Source organism: Cynara cardunculus, unplaced genomic scaffold (assembly GCF_001531365.2).
Source record: "Cynara cardunculus var. scolymus isolate 2C unplaced genomic scaffold, CcrdV1 Un_Scaffold_1385, whole genome shotgun sequence".
In the NCBI taxonomy this organism is placed as follows: Eukaryota; Viridiplantae; Streptophyta; class Magnoliopsida; order Asterales; family Asteraceae; genus Cynara; species Cynara cardunculus.
This window is the reverse complement of record NW_020200755.1, coordinates 65,676-79,369: the sequence shown is the minus strand read 5'-3', so window position 1 is coordinate 79,369 and position 13,694 is coordinate 65,676. Positions and strand designations below refer to the sequence as shown.

Genomic DNA, 13,694 nt, shown 5'->3' with positions numbered 1-13,694 from the left:
ATTATCCAAAATAGGATTAGCCTTATCCAGAATAGGATTCTGAAGATTGTCGTCTGAAGGACCAGAGGATAGACCGACCAGAGAGGCTCTGATCCTCCAGAGGCTCTGGTCAATACAACCAGAGGCTCTGGACCTCTTCACAGAGGCTCTGGTGTCTCTACACAGAGGCTCTAGTTCTGGTGTCTCTTCACATAAGCTCTGGTTCTTCTTACAGAGGCTCTGGTCGTCCATACTTGGTCGATTTAGCATAGCGGCTGGTCTTCTTCCAGACTTAGATGTTTTGGCACAACAACATCTTCAGATGTTCCATTCTTAGCCCCGATTGCTTAATAAAACTTTTTGAGATAATTATTAGGATCAAATTGATGCTAACAATCCATTTAGGTCTAATTAGACATATTATAACCCACTTAGTCCCTTTATGACCCATTTAGACTCATTAAGGAGAATAAGACACATTTTACCTACTTACTCCAAAGTTACCCATTAAAAACCACTCAAACTCGTTATATCTCAATTAGATCCATTAAGGTATAACCCACTTAGACTCATTATGATCTTTTAGGCTCGCTAAGGAGAATACGACCCATTGTACCACTGATACAAAAAAGACCCATTAAGGACTACTAAGATGCATTATACGATAATTAGATCCATTTAGATCTAATTAGACACATTATTACTCACTTAGTCCCATTACGACCCACCTAAACTCATTAAGCAAAATAAGATCCATTAATGTCACAAATACTGAAACAAACCATTAAGGACCACTAAAACTCATTCCACCTTAATTAGATCCATGTAGGTCTAATTAGACACAATATGCCCCACTTAGTCCTTTAATGACCCACTTAGACTAGTTAAGGAGAATAAAATACATTTTACCCACTTACTCCAAAATAACCCATTAAGGACCACTTAGACTCATTATATCTTAATTAGAACCATTTATGTCTAATAAGACATTATAACCCACTTACACTCATTATGATCGTTTAGACTCGTTAAGGAGAATACCACCCATTATACTACTCATACAAAAATGACCCATTTAGCATCATTAAGACACATTATACCATAATTAGATCCATTTAGGTCTAATTAGACACATTATTACTCACTTAGTCCCATTATGACACACCTAAACTTGTTAAGCAAAAAAAGATCCATTAATCCCACAAAATGAGTCATAAGGACTAGTAAGACCCATGATACCTTTAATTAGATACGTTTAGGTCTAGTTAGACACAATATGGCCTAATTAGTCCTTTTATGACCCATTTATACTCATTAAGGAGAATACCACCCATTATGCCACCCATACAAAAACAACCCCTTTGGGAGCACTACGACCCATTTTATCACAATTAAATCCATTTAGGTCTAATTAGACACATTTTTTTTGGAAAGGATTGCTCCTAGCAAATAAATTAATCACGGTAAAAAAACGGAATACAAGAGTTCAAACTGATCACTAAGAAAACCAAACAAAACAGTAAAACTTGGTGACCGCTCCATATCAAGCAACAATCAACCAAAATAAACAAAGCAAGACAAAATAATGACATAATAAACGAGATACTCTAGATTTGTCTCCAAAAGAAACTCCATAACTGAAAATATGAATGGGATCATTTAAAGTATAAATATTAAACTAAAAGCATGTTGGGTATTTTGGACGAACCTTGTGGGGGAACCCTTAAGTTTGATCTTCAAAGAAAAATCCTTAACATATGGCTCAGTTATTAAACTTTATAGCCTCTCTATATCTATTCCTTCAAGCCAATCTTGACAAGACCACACTTCAAATATCTTTAACAAGCTAACCTGCATTGGGCCGTTGGTTAGCAAAAAGTTGCTTATTTCTTTCTTGCCAAATGTAGTAGACAAAAGACGCAAGAATAACTTTATGCAACAGGAACCAAGGCACTCCATGTTCATTCGATATGCCCTGCAGAATGTGTCTAATTAGACACATTATGAGCCACTTAGTCCCTTTATGACCCATTTAGACTCATTAAGGAGAATAAGACACATTTTATCCATTTACTTCGAAATGACCCATTAAGGACCACTTAGACTCATTATATTTTAATTAGAACCACTAAGGTCTAATTAGACGTATTATAACCCAGTTAGACTTGTTATGACATTTTATACTCGTTAAGGACAACCCATTATACCATTCATACAAAAATTATCCATTTAGGACCACTTAGACACATTATACCATAATTAGATCCATTTTTAGGTCTAATTATACACATTATTACTCACTTAGTCCCACTATGACCCACCTAAACTCGTTAAACAAAATAATATTCATTGATGCCACAAATACCAAAACGATCCATTAAGGACCAATAAAACCCATTATAACTTAATTATATCCATTTAGGTCTAATTAGATTCTTCATTGTATAGGTACTTTAAGTTCCTTATTTCTTATGTTAATTGTCTTTACATTCTGTCATTTACTTTCAGTTATTTAATCTTCGTCATTTAACTTTATGCATTTACTTTATGTTCTTTACATTTCCTTGCAATCTATTTTCATTATGAGTAGCTAATTTTCTTAGCTTGGGTGTAATACAAATGATGAGATTTTAAACCAAAGGAAATTAGACATTGTTTCGCAATAATGATGTTTCACTATTTCATTTCAAGTTTATAAAACCCATGACACTACTTGACGAGTTGATCACTTTGAAAAAGTGTTAAAGTGTCTTTGTCTTAGGAATAAGCCACTTGAATCTACCTCAATTTGAATGATATGATAAGTAAACTTGTAAGAGTTGCTAACAAATGAATTTGTTATCTTTGTTTTTCAAATTGATTAATTTTTGACAGGTTGGTCACTTATCAAAGTGTTAAAATATAATGGACTCATGAATAAGCCACTTAGAACACATCAACTTGAATGATATAGGAATCGGCTCGGAATAGTTATTTTAAGCAAAAGAATTTGTTAATCCATATATTATGAGGACACCATTTATCACTATCACTGGTTTTGAGAGTATATAGAAATATTTTGGTTGAAAGATAAACATTAGTGCAATGGTTGATGTCCGAAAGGATATTTCTTAAAATAGATGGTGGAACAAGTTATTACAAATTGTTTGTTGTAGCATTATCTGCTAGAATTTGTGTTTATATCTCATCACAAGTCTTACACCCATGTTATTTTATTTATTATGTCATTTCCAATAGTATTAACTCAAACCAAAACGATTTCTTCAAACTCACGATCTGAAGTTAATTTGTCAACTTGAGATCTTGCAACTTAAGGTACCTATACTTGAGGAATATGATACTTGGTTTTTGCCATTTTATTACTTGAAAGACGATAGCATTGACACGTGTATATACTTGCATGTGTTACCTCTTAATGTTGTAGATATACCATTTAATGTTGTAGAGATACAAACGCATCAAGTATTTGGCAATGTTCGGGGATATGCGTAAATCTATAGTTGTTAAGAGACTGAATATTGTTAAGCTAATTTTTCTACCATCTTTGTTTCTTGTCATACGTCTCCATGTGTGTACAAGTAACAACTTTTTGAGTTTATTTTCCTGTGAATATGGATTCAATGGGGCAATCATTTGGGTCGTATGAAACTATTTTTGTATGACTGTTGTGGCAGAAATCATTTCTCATCAGTTATTCTTCGAACTTCGAATTCCGTTATTTCATGGAAGATAATAATTGGGATACCTCACATTTCAATGTTTTCACTCAGGGGCTGTTTGGTAGGCTCTTAATGGTTACATTAAGAGCCAATCGCTGAATCGGTCAGAGGTTGCGTGTGTTTGGCAAAAAAAAAACAATCTCTTAATGGTTACAAACACCTCTTAACCATTTTGCACCTGGTGCTTCACTCAACCATTCAGACATCATTTGTTCCATCTTTACCCCTCCCACCCCTCTCTTCCAGCGTCGCCTTCACCGTCTCCAGAGTTCACGTCGCCTTCCACGAGTTCACGTCGCCTTCACCGTCTCCATCTCCGGCCACCTGCACCGTCTCCATCTCCGGCCACCTGCACCGTCTCCATCTCCGTCTCAAATCATAGAACCCAAAAATCAAATCATAGAACCCAGCACCCCTCTCTTGTTGGTCACCGGAACAGTCGATCGAAGCTGGCGACGGAGAGGGATGGCAGAGGCGGAAGGCCTGAGCGGCGGCGACGGAGGGGAAGGCCTGAGCGGCGGCGACGGAGGGGAAGGCCTGAGCGGCGGCGACGGAGGGGAAGGCCTGAGCGGCGGCGACGGAGGAGAAGGCCTGAGCGGCGGAGACGGAGGGGAAGCAGCGGCGACGGAGGGAAGGCCTGAGATGGTAGGAGATGAAGGGGGCGATGAAACTGGAACCGTCTCCATACATATATGATTTTTGTTATTTATAATTTAATTTAAATTATTTAATATTATTGAGGGTTAAAATGGTAATTTGTTATCATTCAGAAAACATTTACCAAACAACCATATTTCATTCAGCACTTAACCATTCTAACCCTCTTAGCCATTCTGACCTCTTAACTATTCTGCACTAAATCATTCAGCAACTGCCAAACAGCCCCTCAATCATGATATGTATCCTAATTTTTTTTAGATTGTCAAGATCATGGCACTTTCATATCACCAACATCTCCCTACCAAGATTAGAATAACACTTGTTCAAATACTTTTGACCAATCTTGGGAGGGACAAGTTGATTTTTCTTGGAGTTTTTAATTTATTACCCCCATCACCATCTTTAGAACTAATTAAAGCTTGTAATTCTTTTCAAACATTTCTCAATGATCACACATGAAGTCTAATAACATATTTTGATAATATCACAACTTACATTCAAGAGATCATTAGATAAAGCCAAATTCTTATACCAAGAGAGAGTGAACAATCTAAATGTGTTGGTAAGAATGAAAGTCGGGTCAATTCTTTGGTTTATAGTCAAGAGATAGAGAGTTCCGATGGAACACCTGAGCATTTGAGCAACCCTTCATCACTTGAAAATAGTGAAAAGTTGCAACAAAATGCCAATATGTCATTACTTAAATTTATATAGAAAGAACATATTGTTGCAGTATCTGCAACAAATCCCGTGACAAAGCTATGTAGTAAATCTTCAAGTTGTTTTTGAATGGGACGTGATGATCAACCTAAGGACTTAGAATGTTGCATAAAATCATATTTTTTTGTTGGTGAAGTGATGTGGAAAACTCTTCGTAGGGTGAAATGTTCCCCCAGTTGTGCCATTAAATCCATGTGCAATGATCAAACAATAAAGCAAATGGTTAGAAAGGTATGGAAGCAGAAACACCAAGATGAGTTGGTTTGGGCTGATGAGGAGCATACTGATGTGCTCCAGAAAATTCCACCATTCCTCATGAAGTTGTCAACAAGAGATTCGCTAATTAAAAGATAAGAACATCCATCTAAAAGAAGGAAGGTAGAGTCTACAATATTCATTCCAACAGCAACAACAACAATACTGCAAACTTTCCTCTTTGTTTTCATTTATTTGAGGTTGGAAAAAGTCTTATTTTAGAATTTCAAACAAACCAAGTAAGTTGTTCATATTATCTTAAATGTGTTCATATTTTCAAATTGATTAATTTTCGGCAGATCGGTCACGTATCAAATTATTGAAGTGTAGTGGACTCAGGAATGAGCCACTTGAAACACATCAACTTGAATGATATGAGAATCGGCTTGGAAAATTGATTTTAAGCAAAACAATTTATCTACCCATATATTTTGAGGACGTCATTTGACACTATCACTAGTTTTGATAGTACAAAAGAATTTGTTGGTTAAAAGCTAAACATTAGTGCAATGGTTGAAGTCCGGAAGGATATTCCTCAAAGTAGATGGTGAAACTAGTTATTACCAACTACTTGCTGTAGCATTTGCACAACATAGTCTGTTGGAATTTACGTTTATGTCTCATCACAAGTCTTACACCCATGTTACTTTCTTTATTTTGTCATTTCCAGTAGTACTAATTCTACCTAAAACAATTCCTTCAAACTCGCTATCTAAAGTACGTCTTTCAACTTAAGATACCTATTCCTATGGAATATGATACATGATTCTTATCATTTTATTACTTGAGATGTGATATAGATAACGATAACGATAACGATAACGATAACGATAACGATAACGATAACGATAACGATAACGATAACGATAACGATAACGATAACGGGAGGACTTGGAAGACAAAAGTAGCGGCTTTTAGTGCCAATTTTTGAGGAAAATAAAGTTTAGTGTCCCAATTGTAAAGATTACAAACCTACGTGACGTTGCCTTTCAAGTTTCTACCTCCGCTTTGTTCTGGAAATTTCTTATTTTGTTCATGGAAACAACGATAAATCACCGCCACTCGCCACAAAGCGATTGAAACCACCATTTCTACCCTCGTGTGAAATCTCACTATAATTCTCCAAGTCAAATTTTAAGGGGAAAACCCTAAATGCATAAATAAAGATAATTATTTATGCATACTCTTTATGCAAACAGACATCCCTTTTCTCCAGTTCTGTTTTCGGTAATTTTGAAGCAATTTTTCGTTTCCCTCCACAGATCTCTGGTATTTCCTCGATCGAAACCGTAATTGGAGTAAAATTTTCACTATGCATATATTTTCATAGCCGATTCGAATTTGATCGTGTCTTATCTTCAATTTGATCTAGCGATCGATTTGGTGGTTCTGATGGAATTAGGTTTTTTTGTTTATTCAATTTTGATTGATGGATGATCGATAATGCCTCAACTGCGTAGCGGAGTACGCAGAGGGAGACCGTCAAAGCGACCGATTGCTGCTGAGAGAACTGAACCGGAGGGAGTTGAAGAAGCGGTAAGAAAAACGGACAAGAGAGGGAGGAAAGTTAATAACAAAACAGGACAGGTTAATCGAGTCGAACAGAAGAACGGGAGGGGAAGGAAGAAAGCGGTGCAAGAACCGGTAGTGGTGTCTGATGAAGATAGCGAGGAGAAGAATGCTGTAAGGACGACGCCAGAGGAAGAAGAGAAGGAGAGAAAACCAGAATTGGCGGCTTCGGCGGCTGAGATAAAGGATAAGGAGAAGGAAGAGGAGGAAGCTGGGGAAAAGAAGATGGATGACAACGACAGCGTAGCCCCGAGCGGCGATAAGGGTTTGGGTGCCGAAGACGAAGGCAGCACTGCTCCACTCCCAGAAAGGGTAAGCAGTCTATTCATATGAACATGTGCTAAAATTAGCTTTAAACTGTAGTATTTTTTATGTTATAGACCACATTTTATGGGTTAAAGTAATAAGTAGAAGGTTATATAGCGTCTCATCTTAAATTAGATTTTTGCTAATATTCAATACTTGATGCTTGAGTATTTAAATACTATTTGATGTCTTTTTAGGATCTGTTATAACTTTATAGGTTCTTTGATGGTGATTTTAGAGGGTTCAATATTTTAAAGTTAAACTTGTGTTTTTTCCGTTTGTTCTTGTGTTTTGGGGTTTGGTTTCATGCTCCTTTCTCTAAATTCTGTAAATCTTCTTTATTGAACAGATGCTCCAAGTCTAGCTATTCTTGAGTAGTAAAAGATGAAATATCAGTCTGTGGACAAGAACTAGTTTGCGACATTATTTCAACTGGGTTTTTAAAGTTTGTACGGAGTACTATCAGTAAAGCACTGGCTTTTTGTGTTTATATGGGTCATTTCTTCTTGTTCTCTGAAAGAAACAAGCCATGATTCTTGGTGCTGCTTTGTCTTTAGCATATTTGGTTCTCTCTTGCTGAAGGAAATTGTGGGTTTTTTCATCATGCTGTCTGTGATGGTTTGAGTAAATATGTTTGAACACCACATACATGTTGGTAATATATGCAAGCACTGGTGGAGTTAGGTATAAGAAAAGGGGATCATTTTCACTTCTTGGAGCTTTTGTAGACATTTAATAGGCAAAATTAAATTGATATCTAATTGCGATCTTATCACATTCCCCATAGTTTGTGAAGCAAGTTGGCTTTTCTTTTATGAAGATAACTCCATCCATAGGATTGTAATTAATTAATTACTAAACCATATTGCTCTGTTTAATTTTTCAAAGTAGCTGGCATTCTGTATCTTGTGATTAATGATGCTGTTGTCGATTTGGTTTCCCTTCAGGTCCAGGTTGGTGGTTCCCCATCATATAAGATTGAGAAAAAACTTGGAAAAGGAGGATTTGGGCAAGTATATGTTGGCCGCAGAATTAATGCACCAGTCCCTCATGAAAGAACTGGTTCTGGAGCGGTAGAGGTATCACATATTATTTTGTTGCATGTTTATCATACAGTGAATGACAAGTATTAATGTGTCATTTAATATTGCTTGGCGTTCAAAATATGTAGGTTGCATTGAAATTTGAACACAGAAGCAGCAAAGGGTGTAACTACGGACCACCATACGAGTGGCAAGTTTACAAGTAAGTCGATCCATCTGTCTGTCTGATGTTTGTATGCTTTTGACGTTTTGGGGGTCTTAAGTGACTAAAATGAGGAATTTTCAGTGTGCTTGGTGGAAGTCATGGTGTGCCACGTGTTCATTATAAAGGCAGGCAAGGTGATTACTACATAATGGTACGTCTTATTCTACTGTGTTCATTTTTAAACTAAAACATTCTACAATATTTACCTACTCAAGTGGATTCTAGCTAACATTGATCCTCTTTGAAGGTCATGGATATGCTTGGACCTAGCTTATGGGATGTTTGGAATAACAACTCGCACACGTAAATCTCATTTTATTGGCTTAAAACACATCAAGTTTATGTTTGTTAGTAAACCACTAACCAGTTGCATTCTTGTTGATGACTCATCTTTAGGATGTCGATTGAAATGGTTGCATGCATTGCCATTGAAGCGATCTCTATATTAGAGAAGATGCATTCCAGAGGGTACACGTTCTTTGTTTTTTTATTTTTAGGCTCTTAACTATCTTTTGTATGGATATAAGATTTCTTTTTCTAGTCCCTGCAAATCTGCTTACCTTCATCTATTACTAAATGATTCAAATGCAAGTTATATGATAATTGCTTCTCAGCTCGAAAGCTTGAGTTCATATACAACCATGGAATTGGTACTATTTTGTTGGCTGCTTAAGTAGACGGAAGTTAATGAACTGTCTACCTTCTCCATTTTTTGCTAAAACAAGGGATATTGTGGTGGTATAATCATACATGTACTTCAGTTCCAAGTACAAAATGTGCAGTATGTGTTTATTATGTACATATGGCTGGTAGCAGTGGGAACACATTGAATATAATGTGATACTATTGATGTTGAGCAGGTATGTACATGGTGATGTTAAACCTGAGAATTTCTTGCTTGGTTCTCCAGGAACATCGGATGAGAAGAAATTATTTCTTGTTGATCTTGGTTTAGGTATATTGTGAATCGCCTTTGTTTGTTTTCGCCATGTTTTTATTGATGGAATGATTAGCTAAAACATTTGCTACATGCCAGCCACCAGGTGGCGAGATAGTGCAAGTGGGTTGCATGTTGAATATGATCAAAGACCAGATGTTTTTAGGTATATTGGTGACAATCTTTATGTGGTTTCAGTTTGCTTGTTGCTATTTTCTTACCATTCATTCATGATGCCCATTTATGTATTGAATCACCCTTATATTGAAGGGGGACTGTCCGCTATGCAAGTGTACATGCTCATCTTGGAAGAACGGGAAGCCGACGGGATGATTTGGAGTCTCTTGCTTATACACTTGTATTTCTTCTTCGTGGTCGGCTGCCTTGGCAAGGATTTCAGGTTGACTCTCAACCTTGGATGTTTCTTGCTTTTATTTGTAGGTTCTTGCATTCTTACACAGTGGTTTTTCAGGGTGAAAATAAAGGGTTCCTTGTGTGCAAGAAGAAGATGGCAACTTCTCCAGAAACACTGTGTTGCTTCTGTCCTGCCCCATTTCGGCATTTTGTTGAACACGTTGTCAATTTGAAGTTTGACGAGGAACCTAATTATGCAAAATATATTTCACTTTTTGATGGAATTGTTGGTCCGAATCCAGATATTAGGCCGATCAACACTGATGGTGCTCAAAAGGTATGTATTTTATGATGCTCATATGTCGAGCTTTAATTGAACCTGAAATGTTGAACTCTTCTGTTTGACATATTTCTATGTATACTCTGTTAGCTTATGTATCAAGTTGGACACAAGAGAGGGAGATTGATGATGGAGGAAGAAGATTATGAACAACCGAAGAAGAAGGTTCGCATGGGAATGCCTGCAACTCAGTGGATAAGTGTTTATAATGCTCGTCGCCCGATGAAGCAGAGGTAGGACACTAAATTTTTTTCTTTCCTTGTATATTTTACTGGTAGTTCTGCATTGGTTTTATTGGGTGTAAACCATAAATGTTTTATGCCAATAAGTGGGGGATTCACATGTAAATGTTGTTTTGTAGATATCATTATAATGTGGCAGATGCAAGACTTCCTCAACATATTGAGAAAGGAAATGAAGATGGGTTATTCATCAGCTGTGTGGCTTCTTGCTCAAACCTATGGGCTCTTATTATGGATGCAGGGACTGGATTCACATCTCAAGTTTACCAACTCTCTCCTATGTTTCTTCACAAGGTTCTCATGAAATTTTCTTGGGTCTTTATTGTTATATAATGTTATTTGAGTTAATGTTGTTGCATAAAAAAGTTACTTTTTACCATTTATGCATGTTTTCAAAAATGAGCTTTTTCTTGTTCGTTGTTGAAGGAATGGATTATGGAACAGTGGGAGAAGAATTACTATATTAGTGCAATAGCAGGTGCTAACAATGGAAGCTCCTTGGTTGTAATGTCGAAGGGTAAGGGCATTTATATAGTAGGCTACCTGAAGAATGAAGTCAAACCGTTTATCTTCTAAACTTAAACCTTGTAGGTACCCAGTACATTCAGCAGTCATATAAAGTGAGCGAATCATTTCCATTCAAGTGGATAAATAAAAAATGGAGAGAGGGGTTCCATGTCACTGCTATGGCAACCGCAGGAAGTAGATGGGCGATCGTTATGTCTCGTGGTGCTGGATTCGTTGATCAGGTGTTTTTCCAGATTTAGAGCATTACTTTTATATCCGTTTTCTATACTGTGTTATGAAGCACTTAGGTTTTTGTTCTTAAAACTCTTAATTTTTCAACAGTACAACTTATAAAAACATCAGGTATAAATTATTGACGTATACAAAAGCTTTCAATTTTTAAAATATTCTTATATTGCCTTCTCCAAATATTATGAACAGAGTTTCTGGAAACTTATACTACTTTTTTCGAATATAAGGCCAATCAACCAAATAAACTGTAGAATTTTTGAGATTTTTGGAAACTGCATATCATAATTGATCCATTTCCAAAGGCGAAACATCATAAAAAATAAATCTAAAACAATTTAATTTTCGGTTTATGATTAAATTCTACATTCTGTTACATTACACAGGTACACTTCTAGTGCCTCTAAACATAAAAGATCTTTAATATATGTGATCACAGATTGTGGAACTAGACTTCCTGTATCCAAGTGAAGGTATTCATAGAAGATGGGATGCCGGTTATAGGATAACATCAACTGCAGCTACATGGGACCAAGCAGCTTTTGTTCTTAGTGTGCCAAGAAGACGACCTGCAGATGAGACACAAGAAACACTGCGAACTTCTGCATTTCCTAGCACACATGTCAAGGTTAGATCTTTTTCTATTGAAGTATATAATATTTGTATACGGCAAATTGAACTCTCACACACTTCTTACCTTGGTGATGTTTGAACCCTTCACCTCTAACTCTAAGAAGGTTCTGTTAGTAGATACCGCTTGGCCAGAGGTCCTTTTGTATATTAAGCTTAGGTTTGTTATGTTTGGGGCTGTTTGGTTGGTTTTCCATATGAATAAAACTATTGGAATGGATTAATATGTTCGTGTAGATTGAGAAGGTTTTTTTTTGGGGAGGGTTTTTTTTGTTGATAGATGGAAAGAGGGGTTTTCTAATTGGGAGGTGTAAGCTTTTAAAAAACATAGGTTCTGTTTGGTTTGTAGGAATGGAATGGGTTTGGATTTCAAATCCATTCCAATCCCATATTTGGTTTGTTTGGATGGTTCGGATTTGAAATCCTAGAATTTAATTGAAATCCTATAAAAATAGGATTTTGAAATCCTTGGGGGTAGTCGGGATTTCATGGGATTTCGTAGGATTGTATGCAATGAGGTTTTAAAAAATGCTTAAAACATTTGTTTTGTAATAATTGATTAATGAACTAATTTAATTATTTTTATTAATTATTTATATTTTTTTTATAAATAATGGAATCCAATTCCATTCCAAATCCTACAAACCAAACACACTAATGATTTCAGATCCATTCTAATCCAAATCCCTCTATGAAATCCAAATTCCTCAAAAACAATCCTGCAAACCAAAGAGCCCCTTAAGACTTTGCATTAAGCTCCCTCCTAGAAGTTCTATGGAGTAAGCCACTTTATGTATTATTAAACCACAACCAAACATTAATGTATAACTGAACCATTAAGTTGGTTAAATTACTAACACACATGCACTTCCTTGGACACTGTTTTGGGTTGATTTGTTTTGTTACCTTTGCTGCAGGAAAAGTGGGCAAAGAATCTGTACATTGCTTCTGTGTGTTATGGTCGAACTGTTTCATGAGTTCTCGTAGCAGCTCTTTTTCCTTTCTGGACTGTTAATCACTTGAGCACTTTTCTCCAATTGACCATCTACTTCTTTTTTCAAGCAGATGCCATTTTCTATTTGCCAAATAGTTACGGTTGTGGTTGATGTATGAAGTATAGTGGTAGTATCAATACTAACGTAATTGTCTTGTTTTTCAATTGTTTAGATATGCTTCTTAGTTGGTACATTTTTTATGGCAAAAACTTGTACATGTCCTTTTGAACAATAGCCATATCGTCCAAGGATTGTGCACATGCTCTTTTTACCGTTTTAAGTCAAGTTAGTTCTTATGTTGACTATTTTTTTGCTCTTCAGTGGGCTTGAAGAGAGTCGAAAGGATCCCCTCCTGCCCGTCTCATCCCCGCTCCATTGCCATGCCTGGGCATGGCAATGGGGCGGGGATGAGGCGGGTTTTGTAATCCCCGGTCCCGGCGGGTACGGGGATTAACATCCTATCCCCGGTCAAACCTCTATTAGTTCCCGGTCAAAACTCGGTCAAACCCCGGTAAATCCCCATTAAAAATATCCCTTAGTTTGATTCTTTCGGGGATCCCTGGCCCCGGGACCCGTTTTAGCAGGGGATTCCCGTCCTCGTTCGGGTCGGGTGAACCGGGTTCCCCACCGGGTCGGGACAAATCATCATCCCTACCCCCCCCAACCTCTTTTTAGTGTTGCGTTAGCCGGGTTAATTTCAAATTGTTGAGAGAATTTGTTGGGATCACATGTAGTGCCTTTCCTGAGGTTTTTGATGCTCTGTACGAAGATATTAAAAAAATGCTCTTATGCCTATTTTTTAAGCAAATGAAACGACGAAATATACAATTTTACTAAAGGGTTAGGAATCTATTAAGCTGGGCAACACAATCTTACGTTTAATTTTATTAATTAACATGAAAAATACAAAGGGGGGATATAAATACCAAAACCCTAAATTACAAAATATAAGTATATCACCTAAAACGATATCTTCGTGTACTT

General features: G+C 36.7%; 1 protein-coding gene across 4 annotated transcripts; it reads left to right on the top strand.

Annotated features, from left to right (window-relative positions):
- The first annotated feature begins 6,432 nt into the window (after positions 1-6,432).
- Positions 6,433-12,975, top strand: LOC112502424 (casein kinase 1-like protein HD16). 4 transcript variants are annotated; one of them, XM_025106323.1, is made up of 16 exons: positions 6,433-6,602; positions 6,736-7,214; positions 8,156-8,287; positions 8,380-8,453; positions 8,538-8,607; positions 8,704-8,759; positions 8,853-8,924; positions 9,317-9,411; positions 9,493-9,559; positions 9,664-10,084; positions 10,178-10,320; positions 10,449-10,623; positions 10,756-10,846; positions 10,921-11,078; positions 11,525-11,713; positions 12,633-12,975. In XM_025106323.1, exons 2-16 carry the CDS (start codon positions 6,777-6,779, stop codon positions 12,690-12,692), a joined length of 2,241 nt encoding a protein of 746 aa, XP_024962091.1. In that variant the 5' UTR covers positions 6,433-6,602; positions 6,736-6,776; the 3' UTR covers positions 12,693-12,975. The 4 variants fall into 4 exon arrangements, with proteins under 4 accessions (XP_024962091.1, XP_024962090.1, XP_024962092.1 ...); XM_025106322.1 differs by having other exon boundaries at positions 6,706-7,214; XM_025106324.1 differs by having other exon boundaries at positions 6,433-7,214; positions 9,664-9,793; positions 9,866-10,084.
- Positions 12,976-13,694: the final 719 nt, after the last annotated feature.

Bases quoted from the DNA above. Each gene is read 5' to 3' on its own strand.
- LOC112502424 (XM_025106323.1), top strand. From the start codon at position 6,777: ATGCCTCAACTGCGTAGCGGAGTACGCAGAGGGAGACCGTCAAAGCGA. The intron at 8,925-9,316 runs GTACACGTTCTT...GATGTTGAGCAG, and splicing joins GAGAAGATGCATTCCAGAGG to GTATGTACATGGTGATGTTA. The intron at 9,412-9,492 runs GTATATTGTGAA...GCTACATGCCAG, and splicing joins TCTTGTTGATCTTGGTTTAG to CCACCAGGTGGCGAGATAGT.